A 26529-nucleotide genomic window follows, 5' to 3' on the forward strand; every position below is an offset into this window, starting at 1 on the left:
TGTTTTTTTTTTTATTAACTTTTTATCCGTTTATAGTTACACTAAACAGATTAGATGCTGTTATAACAACAATAAACAGCCTGAGAAAAAACGCAGCTTGTCGTGTTAGTGAGAAACCACGAAGAAGCCTAAACTCCTCTGTCCTGAAGATGTCAGAAAACTTAAAGCTACAGATTTAGTGACACTGGAGACTCCTTCCGTAAATGTGACATAAATATCGTTGCTATAGTAACGATAACGTATTTGAGCGAGCGCATTAATATAAACCTGCACTGATATCAGAGCTGCTGTTATAGAAAATTAACCCACACCTTCTGACCAATCACTGTCCAGTATTCTAAAACCTTCACATTGTAGCAGAACTGGTCTACAGCTAACACACACCAGCCAGCCAATCAGAAACCAGTATTTTACTGATCACACGTTGTACAGTTTAGTAGAGAGAGGGAGAGGGAGACAGAGAGAGAGAGGGAGAGAGAGAGAGGGGGGAGAGAGGGAGAGAGGGAGACAGAGAGAGAGAGAGAGAGAGAGAGAGAGAGAGAGAGAGAGAGACGGGGGGGGGGGTGAGGGGGAGAGAGGGGGGGGGAGGGGGGGGGAGAGGGAGACAGAGAGAGAGAGAGGGGGAGGGGGGAGAGGGAGATAGATAGAGAGAGAGAGAGAGAGAGAGAGAGAAGTTCCTGGAGTAATTTGGGGCGAGTTTAGAAGACGAGGCGCCAGCATTCACCATTCAGTGTGTGTGTGTGTGTGTGTGTCTGCTCTGTGAAACTCCAAATAAGGCACTATGCAGCGGCACAGAACAGGAAATGGTGAAACAGGAAGTGAGGTCAGCACAGAAAGCTTGAGTCACTGGGGACGACTAAGACAGAGACACACATATGCGACCCTCAAAAACACACACACATACACACACACGTGCAACACATACAGGTGAATGCTGAACACGACCCTAAAACATTTACACACACGACCCTAAAACCTTTACACACACACACACACACGACCCTAAAACCTTTACACACACACACACACACACGACCCTAAAACCTTTACACACACACACACACACACGACCCTAAAACCTTTACACACACACACACACACACACACACGACCCTAAAACCTTTACACACACACACACACACGACCCTAAAACCTTTACACACACACACACGACCCTAAAACCTTTACACACACACACACACACGACCCTAAAACCTTTACACACACACACACACACGACCCTAAAACCTTTACACACACACACACACACGACCCTAAAACCTTTACACACACACACACACACGACCCTAAAACCTTTACACACACACACACACACGACCCTAAAACCTTTACACACACACACACGACCCTAAAACCTTTACACACACACACACACGACCCTAAAACCTTTACACACACACACACGACCCTAAAACCTTTACACACACACACACACACGACCCTAAAACCTTTACACACACACACACGACCCTAAAACCTTTACACACACACACACACACGACCCTAAAACCTTTACACACACACACACACACGACCCTAAAACCTTTACACACACACACACGACCCTAAAACCTTTACACACACACACACGACCCTAAAACCTTTACACACACACACGACCCTAAAACCTTTACACACACACACATGACCCTAAAACATTTACACACACACGACCCTAAAACATTTACACACACGACCCTAAAACCTTTACACACACACACACGACCCTAAAACCTTTACACACACACACACGACCCTAAAACATTTACACACACACGACCCTAAAACATTTACACACACGACCCTAAAACCTTTACACACACACACACGACCCTAAAACCTTTACACACACACACGACCCTAAAACCTTTACACACACACACATGACCCTAAAACCTTTACACACACACACACGACCCTAAAACCTTTACACACACACACGACCCTAAAACCTTTACACATACACGACCCTAAAACCTTTACACACACACACACACACGACCCTAAAACCTTTACACACACACACACACGACCCTAAAACCTTTACACACACACACACACACGACCCTAAAACCTTTACACACACACACACACGACCCTAAAACCTTTACACACACACACAGGACCCTAAAACCTTTACACACACACACAGGACCCTAAAACCTTTACACACACACACACACACACACACACGACCCTAAAACCTTTACACACACACACACACGACCCTAAAACCTTTACACACACACACACCCTAAAACCTTTACACACACACACGACCCTAAAACCTTTACACACACACACAGGACCCTAAAACCTTTACACACACACACAGGACCCTAAAACCTTTACACACACACAGGACCCTAAAACCTTTACACACACACACACACACACACACACACACGACCCTAAAACCTTTACACACACACACACACGACCCTAAAACCTTTACACACACACACGACCCTAAAACCTTTACACACACACACAGGACCCTAAAACCTTTACACACACACAGGACCCTAAAACCTTTACACACACACACACACACACACACGACCCTAAAACCTTTACACACACACGACCCTAAAACCTTTACACACACACACACCCTAAAACCTTTACACACACACACGACCCTAAAACCTTTACACACACACGACCCTAAAACCTTTACACAAACACACACACACAACCCTAAAACCTTTACACACACACACAGGACCCTAAAACCTTTACACACACACAGGACCCTAAAACCTTTACACACACACACACACACACACACGACCCTAAAACCTTTACACACACACACACACGACCCTAAAACCTTTACACACACACACACACGACCCTAAAACCTTTACACACACACACACCCTAAAACCTTTACACACACACACGACCCTAAAACCTTTACACACACACACGACCCTAAAACCTTTACACACACACAGGACCCTAAAACCTTTACACACACACACACGACCCTAAAACCTTTACACACACACACACGACCCTAAAACCTTTACACACACACACAGGACCCTAAAACCTTTACACACACACACAGGACCCTAAAACCTTTACACACACACACAGGACCCTAAAACCTTTACACACACACAGGACCCTAAAACCTTTACACACACACACAGGACCCTAAAACCTTTACACACACACACAGGACCCTAAAACCTTTACACACACACAGGACCCTAAAACCTTTACACACACACAGGACCCTAAAACCTTTACACACACACACAGGACCCTAAAACCTTTACACACACACAGGACCCTAAAACCTTTACACACACACACAGGACCCTAAAACCTTTACACACACACAGGACCCTAAAACCTTTACACACACACAGGACCCTAAAACCTTTACACATACACACGACCCTAAAACCTTTACATACACTACAGACACGTCCCTAAAACTTTTACAAGCACTTTACACAACACTGAAACACACACTCTCTGTGACACTGACTTTACACACACACACAAATAGCCCTGATGTCTCAGTAGACTGTGTTGTGATATACTTTATCACGATAATGATTTCACACATCTACTGCTGAAATAAAACAGTAAAGGCCCTACACACTTTCTATACGTACTCTATACTTAAATTCTACACACAATATATACATGAATTCTACATATACTCTATACTTAAATTCCACATACACTATACATGAATACCACACATACGCTATACTTCAATTTGATACGTACTCTATACATCCTATCTTCTACACAAGATTCTACACACTCAATACTCTAAACATGAATAATTCTACACACATTCCATACAGGAAGTCTACACACATATTCTACTGTAAAGTTCTCTCATAAAGCTAATGAACACTTCAGAAAGCCATGCCCCTGGGTGGAAACTTCCAAATAAAGTGAAATAAGCACATTACAAACGCTGATCTGTAATTTTCCACTCTCTAATCCAGTAAAATGGAGAAGTGGGTGATATAAAATGAGAGATGAGATGACCTAACGAGTGTGTGAAATCTGAAAGTTCACGTCAGGTCAAAAGGTTGCCGAGATACCATCAAAGATGTTATACTTCAGCAGTTAGTGTTTGTGATCGTACACGCCTTGCAGTTCGATATTTTCTAACAAACATGGATCTGTTTCACGGAGTGAAATAAACAAACTAGCGTACACTAGACTCTGAGCAGGATAAAGAAGCTACATTGATGTTCTTCATATCTGAGTACATGCACTGTGGGGTTCTTATCCTCATGCACACCTCCACACATCAGCTCTAAACCTAAACTGAGGATCGACACGTTTCCGTCCGATCATCGTTAAACATTCTGTTTTCATCAACAGTGTGGATCACTAATCAGACCTGAAAGTGTCCATGAAATTTCAGACCTCTCTCTCTCTCTCTCTCTCTCTGTGTGTAAACTATTTACATTAATGTGAGTCGCACATAATTTACATAAACGTGTGTGATTAGATAAACTGAAAAGAAGTGTCTGCTACAGAACCTGCAATGGTGCATGTTTTTACACAACAACAAGAAAGTAGAATTGCTGAACCACAGGTGTGTTGTATTTTTTCTTTTTCGGATCCGCTACAGTACTTTTTCCACTACCGCGACTGTTTTTGTCAGACAACCGCATGAGCGAAATCAGTGACGTGAGCCAGCAGGAAGTAGTTTAGTGTTTAGAGCGTCAACCGAATTTGAAAAAAAGTTTGTGTTAAATTGTTAAGTTGAGAATGCTTTCGTTTGTGTGTGTGTGTGTGTGTGTGTGTCTCAATAAACTGTCAATATTTTCCCACATTTTTTGGGCTGAATTGGTTCAAAATTTCCTTCATTTATTCATCAAATGATGCAGTTATATTGTAAAATTTCAAAAGTGTAGAAATAACCACAGAGCACTTGAAGTTGAGTCACAAAAGCGCACATTCACTCCGACATTTCATTTTTAATTGGGGATATTCTTCAGTCTGGCAACTCTCGACTCAGTTCCTCCCAATCTGGCAACCTGGTCACCGAGTAACGGTTCCTATCTGCGCCAAACATCACAATCCAGCCGGATGCCGCGTTTAAACACCATTAAAACTGCGCGGTTTTGCCCAGAAGCGAAAATAAACACGCTCCAAACACACACACACATCCATTATGTTTCATATTTTGCGATTTTATTTGAATAAAAGAGAAAGAAGGGGTGTAATCGTCGACGCGAACAGGCAGTTATAGGAATTAGCAGAAATGCTACACAGTGCGTGTGGTTTTGTTTTGAAGCCGCAGTGAGACTGTTCTCTAATGGAGGCAGAAAACACCTCTACACCATGAGTTCACTCTTGAAAGAGGATCAGATGTGAACAGTGATAGCATCCGGCAGAAACGTGTCGAGTCCAGGGGAAGATGAAGTTCATCAGCAGGCGCGAGGAGAGGAATAAATCACCGTAAATGTGTTAAACGGTGAAATATCGCGGGGTATCGCGATACTTTAACGCGCGTTTAAAATGGACGAACACAAAAGAGAAGAAAAAAAATAGCTGAAAGATGAAGATAATGAAAGCGTTAAGCGTCGCTGATGGTTTATAGACGAGGAGGAGGACACTGTTTAACTCAGAGGATTTATGATCATGTTTATTCAGCAACGCGGGTCTTAAATCCGTTCCTCTGCTTAATAACGCCTCGTGTTTATGATCAGATTTCTGAAGGGGTTCAATAACTCCCATATTTATTGAATATTCCTCCATTTATCTCTTTCACCCTCATGCAACAAGTTACATCAGCTCTCATTCTTCGTGTGTGTGTGTGTCAGTGTGTGTGTGTGTGTGTGAAGTCTCAGATTGTAGGCGTCTCTCTTTACCCAGGAATTAAGCACGTTTAAATGATGAATTGAGAGTAGTGAGATTAGGATTAAACGAGTGCAGACTGAATCCACATCTTTCTCAGGAACAGACTCTCTTTCTCTCCGAATTAGTTTTTAATTATAAGCCAAAGATTCAACACAAGAACTAGTGTGAAGACTTACCGTTTTCGGCATTTTTTTGGTCCTCTTTCTTTCTTTTTATTATTTCTAAATGTTTGTTTTAAATATATATATATATATAAATATATATATATATATGACGTCAGCGGTCAGCTCTTAAAACTTCTTCTCCATCCAGTGGTGATGCGGCCGACTTTCTCACCAGCGGTTTCACGCGCAAACTTTCGCTTTTCTCCGTTTTTCTGCTTTTTTGTTTCTCCTCTTTTTCCCCGTCTCTTCTGCTTTTCAGTAGCACAGAGTGTGTTTCGGCGCTGCGGGGTGTGTGTGTGTGTGTGTGTGTGTGTGAGAGAGACAGAGACACAGAGTGGCGCTTTTTCCTGCTAACGGAACTCACTTTATAAAACCACACCCAGCAGTCTGTCTCTCTCTCTCTCGCGCACGCGCGTGCATACTCGAGCACTAGCTTACTAATAAGTGTGCACTACGTCACCACTGCAGGAGGCGGAGGAGCCGCTCGAGGAGCGCATACTTCCGTACTGCGTAGTGGGCGTGTACCTCACTGCTGCATCCTTTATTAATGCGCGCCCCCGTGCTGAACAGATCAGTGTTCCGAGGTGCATGTTCACGTGAACGCGCACTACACTTCCGCACTAGTCGTGTCACAGCACTACAGCAGCACTAGCACACTACTGTTCGCGTCGCCATGGTGACGGTCCAACCTGGAATTCCGAAATGCAGCGTCATCGGCGCTCGCGCTCCGTTCCGGATGCCATGGATTCGTGGATTAAAGAGCGCGCGCGTACTAGCCTACTGTATTCGTGTGCTAAGGTGTTCCAGCTTTGAACTCAAACAAACAAACAAACAAACAAACAAAGTGAATTATTGATTCATTCATTAATGTAATGATGGTAGTGTGCTAGGTTTTACAGCTTTCATCAAAAGACAAAAAAAGAAATAATATGAATGTAATTACATTAGTATGATACTTTTAAAACCTTTGAACTAATGTAAATCTATAAATAAATAAATTGATTAATGAATATTAGTGTAATTACATTAGTACGCTACAGTTTACACCTTTGAGCCAATGTAGATCATATAAATATAATTACAGTCGTACACCACAGTTTAAATCTTTGAACCAGTCTCATACTAAATCTAATTTTTTAAAATAAAACTTCCAATTACTAATTAAAAAAATAAATGATTTCAATTATCATGAGTTACTACAGTTTTTAAATAACTTTCTAAATAAATAAAGCAACACTGTTACAGCGTTATGCTGTGGTTTAAAACTTTACAGTGTTTTCATAAGTAGCGTAGATTTGTTTTTAGAATTAAAGGTTAAAGAAAATAATCCATCCATCCATCTTCTACCACTTACTCCTTTTCAGGGTCGCGGGGAACCTGGAGTCTATCACAGGGAGCATGGGGCACAAGGCGGGGTACACCCTGGACAGGGTGCCAGTCCATCACAGGGCACAATCACATACACACTCACACACCCATTCATGCACTACGGACACTTTAGACACGCCAATCAGCCTACCATGCATGTGTTTGGACTGGGGGAGGAAACCGGAGTACCCGGAGGAAACCCCCGCAGCACGGGGAGAACATGCAAACTCCGCACACACAGGGCCACGGGAATCGAACCCCGATAAAGAAAATAATAATTAATTAAAAAAGAAAGAAAAAATTCATTCGTAAAATGAGCGAATTATATATTTTTCATCATTCATATTTATTATTATTATTATTATTATTATTATTATTATTACTGATTTCCCAGACCCGTGTATTTCACCTTTTCACCTCTTTTTTGTAGCTTGTTTTGGTAAAGGAGCCTCTTTGGCAACATGGAGTGTGACTAATATGTTATCAATGCAGAAAACACACACACACACACACACAGAGCCAAATAAATCAGTCTCACACACACACACACACTGACTGCAGTCATACATGGAGAGACATGATTTAAAAAAAAAAAAAAAAAGGAAACCATAAGCATACGGTGAAGTTTCCTCTTACAGAGTGTGTATTATAAACGTACATGAGAAGTGAACACATTTAAACTCTGTGGTCAAACACAGCAGTGCTCTGTATATTCACACACACACACACACACAAGGGCTATGATGGAGAACGAGAAGAAGAAGGAGAGAGAGAGAGATAGACAGTATGTGTGTGTGTGTGTGTGTGTGCGTGTGTTTGTTCAGTCTGCAGGTGTGTATTTAACACAAGTTGCACAGATTAAGCCTTACACTATCTACTGTCTGATAGGAAACACACACTGTCGGGACTTGTGTTTGCACACAATGTGTGTGTGTGTGTGTATCACACATCAATAACAAAACATACACGATAAACATTTATCACAAACAATAACAAAGAAAAGAAAAGTGACGTTTGTGAAAAGATCCATCTGTGCGATGGTAACAAAACTAAGTAAGTAAGTAACAGGGAACTGCTGAAATCAGTACTGACACCAATAAAATCCAGATTCCATGAATATGTAAATTAGAAACACATCAAACTTTACTCACCGCACTACTTTTTTTCCTAGTAATGTGATGCAATAACAGGTAACATTTGCATACGGAAACCTGATTGGCTCTTGTGTTTTATGACACAATAACGCTTTTCTGTCACATTGTTCAACACAAATGTATATGAACGCACTAACAAATGTGAAGAAACATCACTTTATTTCACTTTATTTCACTTACACCAGCAACTTCCACACGTTCAGAACACATTTGTGTCAGGAAACATTATAAACATGATAAAACCTGCAATTCCTCTGCAAATATTCCACATTTTAGTCTTCTCTTTTTATCTACACTCCTGTGTGTTCCTTCATGACGTACAATATAATAACATGATCTTCATATACTCATGACGGTTTCCAGGGGAACCTTTTAAACTAATTCCGATTCTTTTCAATGAGTCAGATCATTCGGTTCAGCTCTCCAATGAGAGTCGACTCTTACGGCATGTGTTTTGACGTGCGGTTCTTTCTGTTATGGCTGAAATTGTTTAATTCTACCTTTCAGTAAGCAAGAGAACATCACTTTCCATTTGCGTTGTATGGAAATTCCACCCTGTCGTGATGAATCATACAAAAACACACACATCTGGGAGTCAAACAAACGACTCGCTGTTCACACAAACGAACAGCTCAGATGTTCACACAGTCTGATTAAATCCAACTACAGTACAAGAGCCATGTGTCAAAAACAAACAAAAGAAAGAAAGAAAGAAAAAACGGTTCATATATCATATATAAGAGTCGACTCTGAACGTTCAGCTCAGACTGTCGATTCAAAAAGAGTTGACTCCTTCGCAAGCGACGCACGAATAATTCCATTTTTAAAATACCGTGATTTTATTCGGTTTAAAGTGAAGGCCCATAATTGGGAACTATAATTCGCTGTTATGGTTTTCAGGGGAACCGTTTAAACTAGTTCCGGCTCTTTTAGTGAGTCAAACAATTCAGTTCACCTCACCAGTAAGAGTCGACTCATTACGATGCTCTTCATAATCCGGACAAAATTTACGGTTTTTTTCATTATCCTGAACTAAAACTAGACAGCACTATGAAGCTGATTTAGTTTAGAGTAGTGTATTTCATACAGTAATCTACATTAAACGAGAAAAAAATATACATATATACGTATCGGCTCTCTAAAAGATCCGACTCAAAGAACCGACTCGTCAGAAACGACACATCTCCAGTTTAAACCGAACACCGGTGCTAACCGGAAGTCTGTGCGGTGCGCTGTTCGCATCCCCTGTATTGTTAGTTTCAGTCTTCCTCGTCGGTGTTTGTTGTTTGTGTTTATTTCTTTCTGTCCCGTGATCAACACAGGTCTGTTTATCAGCACAGCGCGCGCACGCGGCTGGTGCGTCAGTGTGGAGATGAAGAAGAAGCGCGCGGAGAAGCGCGGCCATGTTGTCGCCTGGTTGAACAAAGCGGAGTGGGAGCAGGTGGTGGATTACCTGCACTCCCGCGAGCCCGCTTTACAGACGCACGCGCTGCACAGGATCACCGCGTGGAAGGGGAGGTGAGGATCACTCACTCACACACACACACACACACACACACACACACACACACACACACTCTGTCCCAAAGATGCTCATCATGTAGTGCACTAGATAGGGTACAGAACCCAAGAATGCATGCGTAGTGCACTACATAGAGTGCAGAAGATATTAGAGAGAAGTAGTGGTACACAGGGTGTAGTCATGAGTAGTGTATATATATAATACAAAGGGGACATTACTGTGCACTACATAGGGAGCACCAGTCTAGTGCACTAGGGTGCAGAAGTCCTTATTTTATTCCCTATGCACGAGGTATACACCTACTAACTATATAAATATATTAGTGCACTACATAGGGGATTGAGTTGTGGCTTAGGGATAAGTGCACTATCTGAGTGCACTACTTTCATAGCAGATTAGGATGTTTGCCCCCTTTGTAGTGCGTTACACAGCTGGAAATATGAGACACGCCCCCTTTTCATAAATGAAGTGTATTATAGTGTGTTTATACTCCCTATATGCAGCAGTACAGTATATTCGGTGTGTGTGTGTAGGTTTGGGCCCAGTACTCCGGTTGCCATAGAGACCACGGCGAATCTGGTACGCTGTCAGATTCTGGACCGGAGCGGGAAATTGGAGCGAGACGATCTGGTGCTGCTGTATGGCATGGCGCTCACCAGGTGTGTGTGTGTGTGTGTGTGTGTGTGTTTCTTTATCCTTTAATGAGAGTGATGTCATGGAACACTCAGAGGTGTGGATTAACTGTACATACACATTTCCCAATTAACAACTTCAAATAAACAATCAAATCCATCACGCTTTTATTCTATACACCACGCCGTTCCGCCACGGTATCCCCACACGCCGTTCTGCCACGGTATTCCCACACTCCGTTCCGCCACGGTATTCCCACACTCCGTTCCGCCACGGTATTCCCTGACGCCGTTCCGACATGGTATTCCCTGACGCCGTTCCGACACGGTATTCCCACACTCCGTTCTGACACGGTATTCCCTCACGCCGTTCCGACACGGTATTCCCACACTCCGTTCCGACACGGTATTCCCACACTCCGTTCCGACACGGTATTCCCTCACGCCGTTCCGACACGGTATTCCCTCACGCCGTTCCGACACGGTATTCCCACACTCCGTTCCGCCACGGTATTCCCTCACGCCGTTCCGCCACGGTATTCCCTCACGCCGTTCCGCCACGGTATTCCCTCACGCCGTTCCGCCACGGTATTCCCTCACGCCGTTCCGCCACGGTATTCCCTCACGCCGTTCCGCCACGGTATTCCCTCACGCCGTTCTGATACGGTATTCCGACACAGTATTCCTTTTCACTAATCCACCATGTTAGTCCACTATGGTATTCCACAATGCTAATCCTGTCACCTTACTCTGTAATACTTTGTTCATTATTATTGTCTGTGTGTGTGTGTGTGTGTGTGTGTCTGTGTGTGTGTCTGTGTGTGTGTGTTCAGGTTTGTTAATCTCATATTGGAGCGAAAGCAAGGCAGAGTGGCCAAACCACTGCGACGCCTCGCCAGCACTGTGAGTGTGTTATAACCACACACACACACACACACACACACACTTCATATAATGTACATGTATAGTTAACTGTGTGCTGTGCACTTTATTTAAATACAATAATTCTGAATCGAATCATGAATCAGAAACTCCACTGCGAGACTGACAGAATCTAATAGCGAATAAGAATCAGAGTCTGAATCACGAACACTTCTGATTCTAATCTAATAGGGAATCTGATTCGAACCCTGAATCACAATCTCCACTACTGATGTAGACTGATTCTGATTCTGATTCTGACTCTCTGATTCTTTCTCTCTCTCAGATGAATATTCCAGAGTGGATTGTGAATCTGAGACATGACATCACACACCGCCGACTTCCCACGCTCAAATGGTGCCGCAAAGGTCAGATATATGCACACACACACACCCACACACACACACACACACTCACATTACACACACACACACACACACACAGAGGACATGTGTTAAATCAACTTCAGCAGGCATGTTGGTCAGGTGTATTTTGTATGTGTGTGTGTGTGTGTGTGTGTGTGTGTTACAGGGTGTGAGTTTGTGTTAAACTGGCTGCAGCAGCAGTACTGGTCTCGGCAGCTCAGCAGCCTGTCAGACTGGAACTCTTCATCCGAGGAAGAGGAGGATGAAGAAGAGAGGACGAGAAGGCAAGAGGAGGAAGTGACGCACAGACAGAGAGAGATCGAGAGACACAGTGAGTGCGCGCGCACACACACACACACACACACACACACACACCACACAACACAGGCACCCAAAATATCTGTGTGGACGTCAAAGTTTATTGAGTGAACTTGAGATGTAGAAGTTAATGGTCCAGACTGCAGACAGGAAGTGGATAAAAACCCACCAGGAGAGACTCGACATCGTTCACCTCTGAACCTCTGATGATTATATCTGTGTGCAGAGAGAGCGAGAGAGCTGCTGATCTCCTACGAACGAGAACAGTTTCAGGTAAATAACACACACACACACACACACACACACACACACATCATGTTTTAAAGATGCTATGATCCACTCAACAAAGTGACACTAAGATGTAGACGGATGTAGAACCAGCAGACGAGGTACACCGTCATCATCGTTCCATTAACGGGACGGGACAGGAGGTTAAGGGGACGAATGGACTGACAGGACAAACAGACAGGACAGACCTGCCCTGGTGGCAGAGTGAGACAGATGGGACGGTGTGACAGTGAGACAGACTGGGTGAACAGGATGGTAGAGCTGGACGGTCAGACAGACGGGATGGACGGCTAGACAGGACCGAACGGGCAGACAGATAAACGTGAAGGTTGGACTAACAGAGAGACGAGACTGACAGAAATAACTAGAACCGAACAGGTGTGTTAGTTCCCACACGGCTCTGAGAGTGAAGGTGGTCCTGTAAAGGTGAGGTCGAAGGTGAGGGTGAAAGTTTGCGTTCATCTCGTATCTCCTCACCTGGAGTGATTTTATTTTAGACAGATCACGTGACAGTTGACTGTAGAGGAGTGTTGAGCTGCAGCGCACAGAACATAACGCACTGTAGTTCTCTCACTCACCACTAGAGGGGTGTGTGTGTGTGCGTGTGTGTTTCAGCACATGGTTTTAGGGCATAATAACAGTTTTAAGTCACTTAAAGTGAAGTGTTTATTAATAACGATAGATTTGTAACAATAAAGCGATGAATAAACACACACACGAGCAGCTCTGTGACTCTGCACTCTTCCTCTGTGTGTGTGTGTGTGTGTGTGTGTGGTGAGGGGGATAAGTCGAATGTAAGTGGTGTAAATGTCACAGAGCATGGAGAACACCGTGCGCTTGCGGTCGTGTCCCAGATGTCCTCGCTGAGACTCGGAGGCGTATTGTGTGTTTATTTGTGTGTAAACTCGGGTTCAGATTCAGATCGTGTGATCAGCAGAAGGAGTTTATTCATTTATTCTGGTTCATTTGTTCAGCCTGACTGGATGTGTGAGTCAGTGCATGCATGACGGAGTGTGTGTGTGTGTGTGTGTGTGTGTCACACTCGTTTCTCCAGGGACAGAAAGAAAACATCAGGACTGAATGTTCAGTGTGTGAAGTTTTGCCTCTTTATTCTTATTTTATTTACGTTTAGCTCTACATCAGTATTTTCATAAAATACTTCGGTAATAAAAAAAAAAGCCCTCCATTGTGTGTGTGTGTGTGTGTGTGTGTGTGTGTGTGTGTGTGTGAGGATAACAGTGCTAAACTGGTGGTTTATTAGAAGTTAATGAACGTGTTATTACTGGTAATAGTGGTGGTGTTAATAACAGCTGTAATAACCTTCGCAGGTGTTTGAGGGTTTGTTGAAGCGAGGGTTGGGTCGGGGTTCGTGGCCCAGCACCAGCGCAGATCTCAGCTGGATCATCGCACAGATACAACAGCTCAACTCCGAGGCCAGGCGAGTGTGTGTGTGTGTGTGTGTGTGTGTGAGTGTGTGTATCAGTATGAGTGTGTGTGAGTGAGTGAGTGAGTGAGAGAGAGTGACTCTGTTGCACATTATTTCCCAAATATAACATTTAAAGCTATATTTACTTCGTGTGTGTGTGTGTGTGTGTGTGTGTGTTGGTTACAGAGATGCACTGATCAACACGTTAGTGCAGGACGGGTTTCTGATCCCAACTGCAGAGCAGCTGGAGTCCCTGAACATCGACCCGTCAGGTACACACACACACACACACACACACTTAACTGCTAAGCTTAAGCCAATAATCTCTGTCTGTCTATCTGTCTGTCCCCACACACACACACACACACAGAGGAGGTGTTGGACCTGTTAGCCCCGTGTGTTCCTCCAGAGTTCCTCCGCTTCTGGTTGCCGCTGCTGAAGGTTCTGACCTCGAACTCGTTTATTAATCAGCTGCTGGAGAAGCTCTTCACTGAGCTCGCTAAAGAGCCGACCAATCACAGGGCTTATTACGCTTCAGCCTGGATCTCCGAGATTCTCCACTGCAACTGCAGGAGTATGTGTGTGTGAGTGTGTGTGAGTGTGTGTGAGTGTGTGTGAGTGTGTGTGAGTGTGTGTGTGTGAGTGTGTGTGAGTGTGTGTGTTTATATGGGTTGTGAATTAAAGTAAGTGTGTGTATGATGTTAGTTTATAAGGGTTGTGTGTGTCGTTATAAGCGCTGTGTATTAACGTGTGTGTGTGTGTGTGTGTGTGTGAACCAGGTGAGTCGAAGGCCTTCAGGAAGATGAGGACGATGAAGGAGCGGGTGTTCAATAACAGAATGTCGCTCCGATGGCATGAGCTCATATCAGTGTGTGTGAACGCACCGTGTGCTGCTACACCGTTCCTGCTGCAACAGTGTGTACACACACACACACACACACACACACACACACACACACGATGCCTAAACATACGCACTGTCATTGTTGTGCATACATATGTGTTTCTGTTCTCACAGGATTTTGATGGACATGGATAAGCCCCTCCCCCTGGACACACAGCATAACTTGCTCCGCCTCTGCACCATCTACACCCAGAGTCACCTTGGCAACTATGCACCTGACAATCCAGACTCCTCCCACCCTATCTACACACTCGAGAGCCTCCAGGAGAGAGTGGGCGGGGCCATGCAAAACAGACACACCCAGTCATCCGATGACACGACAGATCTGGCCAAGGCTCCGCCCACACAGGAAGTGCAGGAGCAGCTGAGTGCAGAAACGATGCAGGAAAGAAACGCAGCGTTACGAGGTTCAGCGTGGAGTGTGTGTACAGGTAGACAGAACACACACACACACACACACACACACACACACACACACACACACACAAAATATTTTATTCCCAGACGGAACACTGTAGCGTTTGGGACGCAGCCCAACTCTAACCGGTGTGTGTGTGTGTGTGTGTGTGTGTGTGTGTGTGTTTCTGCAGATAAGGTTCCCTGGAAGCAGTACCCTCTGGGGAAGGTTCCGGGTCAGACGGGCGATCCGTCGTGTCTGATGGTGGAGACGTATACCACGCTGACTGTGTTCGACCAGCAGGTCACGGGTCATGGTCACCACGGCAACCAGAGGTGAGAGGTCACATGTGCATTGTGCTGTGATCTGTAGTAGTTTTTCTTTTGTGTTGTATAGTAAGAAAAGATGTGTGTGTGTGTGTGTGTGTGTGTGTGTGTGCGTGCTCAGTGTGCCACTTCAGAGCAGAACCGGATCAGACGGACTCCTGTGGACTCACAACGACATCACCAAGCTCAAAGCTGGACTAAAACTCTTCTAATACACACACACACACACACACACACACACACACACACACACACACACTCACTATAGGAGTGTGTGTTACAGTGTAACATGTCGCATGCATGTGTTGTGAATTTTTTCATATTAAATTTTGAAACGAATTAACACGGTTCTGTCTGGTGTGTTTGCGTCCTTCGGATGTTCTTTAAGGGTTCTTTGGATAATTGAGGGTTCTGAGCTTCCAAAAAGGGTTTTACAGGGAACCCTTTACACCTGGCAGTCTGGGTTCTTTTTTGTTGTTGTTTTTTTGCAAGGGGGGCTGTTACATAGAACCTTTTAAAAGTTCCTCAGATACACTTGAGGGTTCTACCAAGAAGATTTAGGAGTTCCCTCAGAGAGACAACCAAAGAATCATTAAGAGATAGGAGAGAATACCTGAGGGGGACTAAAAGGTTCTTCAAATTTTCTCTAGGTGTTCATTATAAAATCAAGGGTTCTTATTCTCCTAAATGGTTCTGGTTGGAACTCTACCTATACCCTTTAAGGGTTCCCTCAGCAGGAAGACCAAAGAAACCTCTAGGCTTCCAAATTCTTCACTTTTAGACAAAATGATGGTTCTTTAAGGGGATCATTGAAATATTATGGGATGGTAGCTCCCAAAAAATGGTTCTATATGGAGCCCTTTCTGTTTTGAAAAACACTGTCGGATTCTAGAGGAACAACCATAGAACCTTTAATGGCACAGTGTTTTCTAAGGGTCTACCTGTTTAGAATGGAGCTGGAGCTATTAGCCAATCATAGCACAGGAGGCGGGGTTAATTGACAGATTAGTGGTTGATGTCAGTGTATGTCGCCCCCTAGTGTGTGGAGGTATAACAAGCAGTGAGTAAAAAAACAGGAGGAGGTGAAACTGAGGTAACCAACAGGGTTTGGCTTTATTGAAGAAAAAACAAACACATTTTGTCATTGAGACTTACATTTTGTTTGAGTCTACAGACCCAAAGAGTTACAAAGTTCCTTCCTTTTTTTTGGGGGGGGGGGGGCTTTGTCTTTTTTTTTTCTTTTTTTTTTCCAAAAGCGAGTGTTTCGTTCGACACAGAACCAAACACTCATAGCTGTATGTCGCTGTTACACCACGAGACTTCAAAGTGTTCAAATCCACTCAGCCGGCCTGCAACGGCGCAAAGAAATAAAACCCAAAACGCAACACGGTACAATAAAGAAACCAAAAAGAGAAGAGTTTTTTTGAGGACACGATGAAGAGGTCGTTTCACTTCGTCACAAAAAAAATCGCAATTTAATCGTTTTGTCATAGCAAACATCAAGATTAACGTCTTCAGTGGAGTTCATGATAAATCTGTTCATTCCTGAGACTGGGTCTGTGTGTGTGTGTGTGTGTGTGTGTGTGTGTGTGAGAGAGAGAGAGAGAGAGAGAGACAGCTGGTAAATTTTAAATACACATCTCATAATTGTGGTTTTAGTTTACATCTCAGCAGTCAATGACAGGAGGATCCTCAGAGAAGAGTCGGTTCTTCAGGACGTTCTAGAATCAGAATTCACCACTGCGACTCTAGAACCGACTTCAGAACGCCACAATACACACATCTGTGTTAAAAGTTCTGGATTCACGCACATGGAGGGTTATACAGTTTATAAGGCAGGCGTGTACAAACTGTGTGTGTGTGTGTGTGTGTGTGTGTTGATATTAAATTCTCATTTCACAATAAATCACAATAAAAGTATATTTGAACAGTAGAAAACTTTTCAGGAACCTTTTCATGAACCCAGCAAGTTTCTAAGGAACCACTTTATGAATACATGATTTAAAATTTTTGTGGGGAAACCAAATAACCTTTTAGGAGCTAGAGAACCTTTCCAGAAACAAACATTTTCAGGAACCTTTGTGGGCTTTGTTTCTGAAAAAAAAAAAAAAGGAACCCAGGATCATTTTCACTTTCATTTTCATTTTCAACCTAGAAATGTGTTTTATAAGGTTAGGAACTTTTTCAAGAACCATATTATGAACACCATATAAATGATAATAATAATAATAAAGACACAACAGGAACTTTGTCAAGAATGTAGTAACATTGTTATGAACCCAGGAACCTTTTTAAGGAAAGGATTTTTTTTTTCCAGAATCCAATGAGCCTTATTGGGACCTGGAACCTTTTCAGGAACCCAGGAATGTTCTTGGAAACCTTTTCAGGAACCTAAAATCATTTTACACATATCAATAAATGTTTTTAGGAGCTTAGGAACCTTTTCAGGAACTTTATTAGTAACCCAGAATTTTTGTATGAGTGAGGTTTTTTTTTTTTTTTCAGGAACCTGGGAACCATCTCAGGAGCCTTTTTAGGGTCACCAGATTTTGTTTTCTCCGGAAAACCAAGGAAGATTTTTGTGAGCACAGGCACCCAGGAACGTTCTCAGGAATCTTTTAGGCATCTAGGATTGGTTTTAAGGGCTAAAGGAACCTTATTTGGAACCCACAATCTTTTAACACGTGGAATGTTTTCCAAAGCCCAGTGCATTTTTCAGGAATTCCGGATCTTTTTTCAGGAACTTGGTGACCTTCTAAGGAACCTCTTTAAGATTTTTTTCAGACACAAGTCTACCTTACTGGGGGTTCAGGAAGCCAAGAATGTTCCCAAGAACTTTTAAACAGGAACCAGGAACCCAAACCAAGAAATGTTTTTTAAAAGCTTAGGAACCTTAGGAGGAACCAAGAACCTTTTAAATCCAGGAACCTTTTCAGGAACACGGAAACCTTTAAACGGACTGATTTGAGTTATTGTGAAATCCAACGGAACCGAATATCGGCACATGCTGTGTGTGTGTGTGTGTGTGTGTGTGTGTGTGTGTGAGACCTCCATACAATACAAAAATGTGTCTTTTTGTGTACAAGTCCTCATGTCGTTGCTTCATTTGGGTTCCGTCCCAAATCGCTTGTCATTTAAAAAAACCCCACTGTTTCACATTTACCTCAGAACTCGGCTCTCACGTCGTCATGGTGACGTTCACATCCAAAACCACTACATAGTGCACTGTGTTTATCATTTCACAGCCAAGCATAGTCCAGCAGTCCAAACCATGTTGTGATTACCCATAATGCACTTGTCAGGAGAGAGGGGGTGTGGTTAAAAAAAAAAAACAGTAAATATTTGAATTCTGCACGAATCCACATTTCAGTACACGCAAAAGTCCAGAGTGATTTATTTATATTATTTATTACACATTTATAACCCAAGCTAGCTGGGGTTAGCAAGGCGACCTCTGTGTGTGTGTGTGTGTGTGCATGCTTATAAAAAGCACTAATACTGTGCAAATCTAAGTGGTTTCAGTATTTACAAAAGGAAAAATATTTATATATATGTATGTATGTATGTATATATATGTATATATTTGGACAGTAGCATACAGTCCATTTTTGTTGTTTGTGTGTGTGTGTGTGTGTGTGTGTGTGTGTGTGTGTGTTACCCCCATCCATACATCAGAGAGAGAGAGAGCGAGATCTCCATCTGTGATGTAATCACGTTACTTCCTGTTCCTACGTGAGAACAGCTCTTTGGGTTCTGACACACCGAGCCGACCGGACCGAAGATCATGTTCTGTATGGGTGGTGACGCGGTGAAGCTCCATAAACAAGACGTGAGTCGGTAAAACTACACATCCAACTCGTATAATTACCCTAAGAACACTATTCCTCAAACCCAGGAACTTTTTACCCAGGATTCTACTAACTTTTATTTCAGGAACTATTTCAGGAACCCAGGTGTTTTTAATCCAGAATCCCATTAACCATGAAACTTTTCAGGAATTCAGTATGTTTCAAAAACCCAGGAACCTTTCTGATTGTAGTTTCTGGCTGAGCTTATTCGTAGGAATACATTGTTTTTAGTATGGTAGCGAGGCTTGTTTGTTTAGCTACTTCAGTAATAATCTGTCAAACCACTACATCATTACAGGTACTGATACAGGTACAGCAGGGGGAGTTTTACGGTTCTCGCCTGGTGCCGGTTCTCCGGTGTCGGCTTGGTGTGTCAGGGCTTTTATAAGTGGGCGTGTCTCTTTTCCCGAGATGTTACAATGTGCCTTGAGCTGACGTATTCAACGTGGCCAACAATTAGATATCAGCTCCGTTTCAGTCAGCAAAGGTGTGGCTAACCACGCCCGTGTGTTATTGGCCACGCCCACTTATAAGCCATCTTTTGATACGAGAGAAAAAGAGATAGAGAGTGAGAGATAGAATGAGTGAGTGAGAGAGATCCATGTCTATAGATGTCTTGCCCGGCAGGAAACAAGCCTTCTTTATGGGCTACACTAGTGACACATAGTGTCACTAACATTATGGCATTAATGTCGTTTTTTTAAAATCCTTTTAAATAAAACTAAGCAATTTTTATAGATATATAACTCTCTATATATTTATATATATATATGTATTTATGTAATACTGTACAGCTCAATTTTTTTTACAATCAAGAAATAGATACAATTTGTATCAACAAACAAAGGTCGTTTCTACACATTTGAGGCGTGATAACTTGCTGCGTGTCAAGAAATGAAAATTAGCATCTCACAAGCGGCAGGAAATAAAATATGCAGAAATAAAATGTTAGATTTACCTCAAATGTAGACAAGAAAGTATTTGCCATTAGCCTTCGTAGCTTTGTAGCTTCATAGCTCCAGTACAGCGCTGAAGACGAACACACACGTCCTGGCCGATCGGCTACACTTGGGGTTCAATTTTCATTTTGCTATTTGTCAAAATATTTTAAATAGGAATTAGCGATTGCGATTGTTACTGTCGTTATTCGTCTTAACTGGCCCAGGGAACTTTTATCCAGAATACCATTCACCTTATTTACAAACCGGGAACCTTTTCAGGAACTTTTATCCCACTTCTTAAAATAGATAGATGCATGGGATCTGGGATAAAAGTTCTGTGTTGCTTTTCAGGAACCTGGAACCTTTTCTGAAATCCAGGAACCTTTTCCAGGAAGCCTGGCACTTGTATACAGGTTCCCAGGAGCATTATCGGGTACCTAGGAACTATTTTTCGTAGCAACTGAAACTTTAACAACGTTTAAAGTGCAGCGTGTAGGGTTGGTTTTAGTTCCAGGAACCTTTTTAGTTCCTTTTGAGGAATCTACCGGTGTGGTGCATACTGTACATCCAAAATAGTTTTTTGGCTACATCCCGAACCGCATGTCATCACATTAAACCATTTCATAAACTACGAACATTTTCAGGAAACTATTTCAGGAATCCAGGAACCTTTCTAGGAACCTATGTAGAGGTCAATGCTGATAAAGTTTTCATGTCACAATGCTAGCATCACCATATTGTATCCGATCATACGTTTTTTTTCAAGTGGGAATGATAAGGAAAGTGAAAACGTAAGGATTAAAGGCGCAAAAAAAAAAAAGTAGCAGCAAGCGACCCGTCAATCAAATGTAAGAAACAACCCAACGACAGCCTGGTGTTCCGTGTGTGTGTGTATCGCACAGGGAGAAACAGGTAGGCAGTGTGTCGCAACCTTCCCACGAGCGGTAACCTGCGCTCATGAAAACAAAACCCCAGCAAACTACAACAACGAAATAAAGTGTCCTTTTCCCACCCGGACGCAGAGAGACTTCTCCAAGTCTGGAACATTCAAGGAATCTGCTAAGATTGCGCTAATATAGTAATATAATATACAAAGACGGGCAGCATGGCGTTGTCTCCCAGCACCAATCAGAAAACAGATGCTCTTCAGGAGCATTTTGCTGATGAGACACGTCGACTGCCGTCCCTTCGTTAATGCACAAATTTCGCTATGTTGCAATACGTCTTAACTGACTAACGAGCCGATTAAGCGCAGAACTCTTGAGTTATTATCTCATGCATCAGTTCGTAGCTTGTTAAAGCTATAATGAATACATTTCTAAATGCTAAAATTTACACTAAAATAACCGAGTCCTCCTTGACGTCATCGTTACAAAATCGACCTTTCAGGACCCGGTCCAGGTCACAGCGTTCAGCTAGCGAGCTAATTAGGTTATTTTATACACATAATGCTACTCGGCTACTGTTATTAGCGAGAAATCGATTTACGTTTAGCCCCTTGCTGTAACACGAGCTAGCTAATTTAGCAAGAAGAGTAGCTAAAAAAATCGACATTTTAATTCATTTCAAGCTACGTAGGTATTTCAGCCAATGGGAGCGGATCTACTGCATCTACGACGTCAAGGCGGACAAGATCGGCAGTTTCCACGCCAAAGTTAAAATCGTCCGGATAAATCACCGCCGCTGTATCTTTTCATACTTCCAGCAATTAAAACACGTAAATTTGGAAACAAATGTCATATCTTTTATGACGCACAAGCCCAAATACTAATCCGTTACCAAAACAGAGCTTAAAGACCACGTAAACACGTTCAAATGTAATCTGAGGACTTTTCTAGATTGCGTAAAGTTACTGCACAACAAACACATCTAACAGGCTATATAATGCTAGCTACTAGCTAGCATTTATGTAAAACTCAAACACACATTGATTATCTTTTTGGCCTTGCTTAAGCAGCGTGAAGTAATCTTTAAAAATGGCTTAGTGCGAGTGAGGACATAGGGATGCCATTTGTTTGTTGTCGGTTTTTTTTTTGTTTGTTTGTTTTTTTTGGCAGGTCGGCGGTGTCAGGAAAATAATTGCTCTAAATAACCGCTAGTGCTTAAATACTAAACACACACGGTGACCTCAACAACCATCAGAAAAATATATATATTTATATATATCACGTTAACACACTTGTAGTGAGGTCACACGATGTAAGGCCATAAAAGTTTAAAAAGGTCAAAGTTCATGCTTTGAGGTACTCGAGAGTTAACACTCCTTTCGGAAAATTCACCTTTTCACGAGGAATAAAAACGTAAGATAATCGCACGGTCACAATATTTACACTGGTGCAAGTGATTGTACTCGTATCACAATCGTTTCTGATCAGTGTTTCCCTACAAGGTTTTTTTTTTTTCTTAAGTATAATTTCTTTCCTAAGTATTAAATTTAATTCTAAAATTAAATGTTTTTAACATAAAACTACTACAATTCATGTTCCTTATGAGACAAAATGACTGAAACTGTTTATATTACTGTATTTTCCAGAGAATAAGACACTATTATCCAGGCGGTATAATCCAACAAAATAAAGACGCCTGCTATATTATATACTGCGACAAAGCAATGTGCATCATTGCTGCCAGAATTTGGGGGTGAGAGTGTTATAGAGTCCAATATAATGTATTGGCTGGAAAATACAGCACAAAAAAAACAAACAGCTGGTCTTCGTGATCTAGACTCAGGTCTTGCTTTCCTCTTTGTATCGTATGTGCGTTTTTGTCATTTACCCCAAAATGAAAAGCTCAAAGGCATGAGCATGAAGTATTAAATTGCTTTAAACACCTTCATCGATCAACAAACTTGCTTCGTTCTCCAGTAGATGATTTCTTTAACCTTGGTACAAGGCCCGTCATCAAACATGGATCCACCCAGAATCATGCTACATGACGTAGCATTGCAAATTTGAATCATGGTGCTAACGCAAACAAGCGAGCTATGTTGCGACATGGAAAGATCACCAGGGTAGGAAAAAAAGAAGAGTAGATGGATAAGGAATTATATCTTTCAAGTGACTGGCTGTGTAGATGAAATTAAAAAATATATATACTGCGGTAAGACGTTGTGCTGCTTCTCCTTCACTTGCTCAATGACAGGACCGTAGTTTCGTTACAATAACTGCAGCTAGCTGCTGAGGATCCGTCATATGAGGATTCTTCTCCATGACCGAGTGGACTACGTATGCTGGGAAGATATTGCAGAGGTTTCGGTAAGTCTGGTACTGATGTTCAGGGATCGGATGTCGCTCTTGTGGTTCCATCGGTCCGTGAGGTCCTGATGGCATATCCCATGGTGACCTCCAAATCTGTTCCATCTTTTCTGGCATACTCCGAACCATGACTCGTTCGCAACAAGGCATGAGTCCTCCCGTCAAGCCGTAACCTCCGTACCCGTAAGGCTCATTCCCACACGGCAAAGGATCCCAGCTGGCATGTTGCTCTCGACACAGAGGGGGCCGACGCTGCCGAAGGGGGTTACTTTCGTAAAGACGGGAATCTGAAATGCTGTCCATTCGTGTCATTCCCAAGGATCTGCCCGGCTGAGCAGGGCCAGACGAAGGCAACACGTTCTGGGGAAGCGGAGGATAGTCACCCGGGCAACTGGATCGAGCTCCAACCACCTGATGCTGCGCGTGAGGCACGAGGTGGGCCGAGGATTGTTTGCGTGGTCCCGGTTTGGGTTCATCCGTGCCATAACTTTGGACTCTCGTCAAAGCCTCATGGTGGAACCCATGTGCAAATGCTTGCAAGCGGGACTGTGCTTGGGATTGCACTTGGGATTGTGCAGATTGTGGACCCTTCATCCCATCATCCAAGCTACCTTCCATGGAGTACATCTCTCCACCGTAAGAGGAGAACGAGTCCGAAGAGTGGCTGCGTCCAGATTCAGGACAAATGCTGGAAGCTCGACCAGGATATCCTCCTCCGACTCCGACCGGATCCGGCTGTTCTAAGCTACAGAAGCTGTCTTGCATGCTTCCTAAGCTCATGGTGGAGAAATCGCTCAGCATTGAATAGTAGCCATGGTCACTAACTACGGAATCGTATTTGGGAAAAGGTTCACTGTATGCCACGGATGCACCCTGGCTGTTGGTGACCAAGATCGGAGGGTATTGGATGCTTCCGGCGTGTTCTAGCGAGCTGTGTGTGAAGTGAAGCGACCCCGGTACAGGGCTACTAGCAGAACGAGTGTTCAATGCCCCGGCTGCGTGACTTTTTGTCGGCGGCATGGTCGGGACGCTAAGAGCCGTCACTAAAGATGGAACCGAACTAGCTTCGGCTTTCCGAGCCGGGCAGAGTCGCTCCTCCTGCTCGCAGCCCACTGAACGAATGCTCGGGTCCGACTGACGTTTCGGCGCCACACGTTTCACCTCAGAACAGTCCCCTTTTGCAGTGGTGCCAGAAGTGCCACATTTTACAAGAGCACCTTCACTCATGGTCTTGACGGCAGACAGCTTGGCAAAAGCTCTGAGTTCGTCTGCGACAGATCGGATAGGCTGCGCTGCTCTCTCCGGGTGGTAGTACTTGCACTTGTGACCATACGTGCACTTCTTACCTAAAATTCGAACAAAATAAAAGGAATCAGTAAAGTCAGATCTTCTAATAAAGATCAGATCTTTATATTTATCGAATAAAGGTCAGATCTTTTACATATGGGTGTAAAAACATTATCTATATCCACATAATGTAATGATAGTATACAGTTGCCTACATTTGCTGTACTGACCATAAGGACACGGTTGCTTTTTGTGCTCTGGCACGACAGGCCGCTTGCGGAGAAAGTTTTCCAGGCTTGGGCCATGTCGGCCTAGTGGGTCATCCGGTGGCATAAACCTACAAAAAAAGATTTTAAAAAACTTAAAATGATGTCATGAGACACGTTATCATTTACGTGCCAAAAGAACGAAAAAAGAAATAAAACCTGTAGCTTACTTGTCATTGACAAAACTGTACATGAGAAGCCGTTCCTCGATGAACTTTTTCCACTCTGGCTTTTCATTCTGCAGATCTCGATAGTTGTCGTTGGACACGATGATGCCGTCTGAATCGCATGCCAATTTAACAATAAACCGATCGTCGTAACAGACGACACGTCGTCCCTGGACTCGACGGGAAGGAGTGAAGACAAGGATTTTTTCTTTCTCCAGCTTCCTCAGGATTTCCTGATCTGAAGACAAGAGGTGGCATCACATGTTATATCTCCTAACGACACACAGAAACACACTTTACCATAGAACCATGACGACACACACGGTAATCCTGCGTTCTTTTACATACATACAGACCTGTTATAGGAGCGTCGGGTCGGGACTGCTCTTTCCTCCATGCCGGTACAAACACTGTGATGTCTTTGTGTCCTCGCTCCAGGAACCAGTCAACCGCCAACTGGATGCCCAGGCATGAGAAAACCTCTTTGTTTCCATGGCTACAAAACATCCCAGACACCAAGTTACTCATACACACATGCAAAGATGCACATGTTGATATACACATGATCATCAACCAACAGCAGGTCTATCCATAGACCACTTTGTGAAATAGGTGTGTTAGCACGGACTACACCTGCCCTGCCCCATGCTGGATGCTGGTGTGTCTCGTATTTTACCACTCAATACGACTAAACCCTCACTGATGGCAGTCAAGGAATCAAAACTCTACCAGAAGTTTGACTGCTAGCAAAATGGCTTGTTATATACCTGACTTTCATTATTTATTAGTGTATTCCTGTGCTTTTACTTTCTAGAGACCACAGCCACACCCACTTGTTTTCTATTGGGTCACAAAAGCATGGTTTGCATATTTTCCTAGATGAACTCAGCATGAAGGGAAAGTAACTGCTACCAGAAGCAAAAGTGCATCTTTCATTCCCTGTGTCCTTTCCCCTTCAGTGAAGTGTTTATTCTGCTGAGGGAAAAGTATACAGTCCCGTCCGAAACTATTGGAACAGCAAGGTAAGGTCATTACCTCAGTGCTGAACATTGAAGACATCTGGGTTTGAGATGGAGATGAGACGAGAGTTTAGGATTTCGGTTTTTA

General features: G+C 43.1%; 2 protein-coding genes and 1 long non-coding RNA gene across 7 annotated transcripts in view; 1 reads left to right on the top strand and 2 right to left on the bottom strand.

Moving 5' to 3' along the window:
• Window positions 1-633: 633 nt before the first annotated feature.
• Window positions 634-3835, bottom strand: LOC128603492 (uncharacterized). Of its 5 annotated transcripts, none has more exons than XR_008385021.1 (4): window positions 3051-3835; window positions 2729-2938; window positions 1565-2670; window positions 634-1498 (listed from the first exon to the last, which is right to left on the bottom strand). It is a non-coding gene; the product is annotated as an uncharacterized LOC128603492 (long non-coding RNA). The 5 variants fall into 5 exon arrangements; XR_008385024.1 differs by having other exon boundaries at window positions 1565-2367; window positions 2498-2670; window positions 2729-3835; XR_008385023.1 differs by having other exon boundaries at window positions 1565-1946; window positions 2032-2670; window positions 2729-3835.
• A 5934-nt stretch (window positions 3836-9769) lies between these two features.
• Window positions 9770-16017, top strand: las1l (LAS1 like ribosome biogenesis factor). The gene is made up of 13 exons (XM_053617969.1): window positions 9770-10078; window positions 10616-10741; window positions 11548-11617; window positions 11922-12003; window positions 12167-12331; window positions 12545-12591; window positions 13935-14044; window positions 14219-14304; window positions 14403-14606; window positions 14812-14947; window positions 15051-15367; window positions 15527-15668; window positions 15781-16017. Exons 1-13 carry the CDS (start codon window positions 9933-9935, stop codon window positions 15869-15871), a joined length of 1722 nt encoding a protein of 573 aa, XP_053473944.1. The 5' UTR covers window positions 9770-9932; the 3' UTR covers window positions 15872-16017.
• A 4750-nt stretch (window positions 16018-20767) lies between these two features.
• The window catches only part of zc3h12b (zinc finger CCCH-type containing 12B), a 14145-nt gene continuing 8383 nt past the window's right edge, over window positions 20768-26529 (bottom strand). Inside the window, exons 3-6 of the mRNA XM_053617963.1 lie at window positions 25779-25918; window positions 25426-25660; window positions 25220-25326; window positions 20768-25048 (exon numbers count right to left, since the gene is read on the bottom strand). Coding sequence (XP_053473938.1) covers window positions 23580-25048; window positions 25220-25326; window positions 25426-25660; window positions 25779-25918 — 1951 coding nt within the window. The 3' untranslated portion in view covers window positions 20768-23579. The remainder of the gene's footprint in view (window positions 25049-25219; window positions 25327-25425; window positions 25661-25778; window positions 25919-26529) is intronic.

This window comes from Ictalurus furcatus, chromosome 28 (assembly GCF_023375685.1).
Source record: "Ictalurus furcatus strain D&B chromosome 28, Billie_1.0, whole genome shotgun sequence".
Taxonomy (NCBI): Eukaryota; Metazoa; Chordata; class Actinopteri; order Siluriformes; family Ictaluridae; genus Ictalurus; species Ictalurus furcatus.

Excerpts from the sequence above, each read along its gene's own strand:
- las1l (XM_053617969.1), top strand. The coding sequence starts at position 9,933 with ATGAAGAAGAAGCGCGCGGAGAAGCGCGGCCATGTTGTCGCCTGGTTG. Across the intron at positions 14,305-14,402 it reads CCTGAACATCGACCCGTCAG|AGGAGGTGTTGGACCTGTTA; the intron begins GTACACACACAC and ends ACACACACACAG. Across the intron at positions 14,948-15,050 it reads ACACCGTTCCTGCTGCAACA|GATTTTGATGGACATGGATA; the intron begins GTGTGTACACAC and ends CTGTTCTCACAG.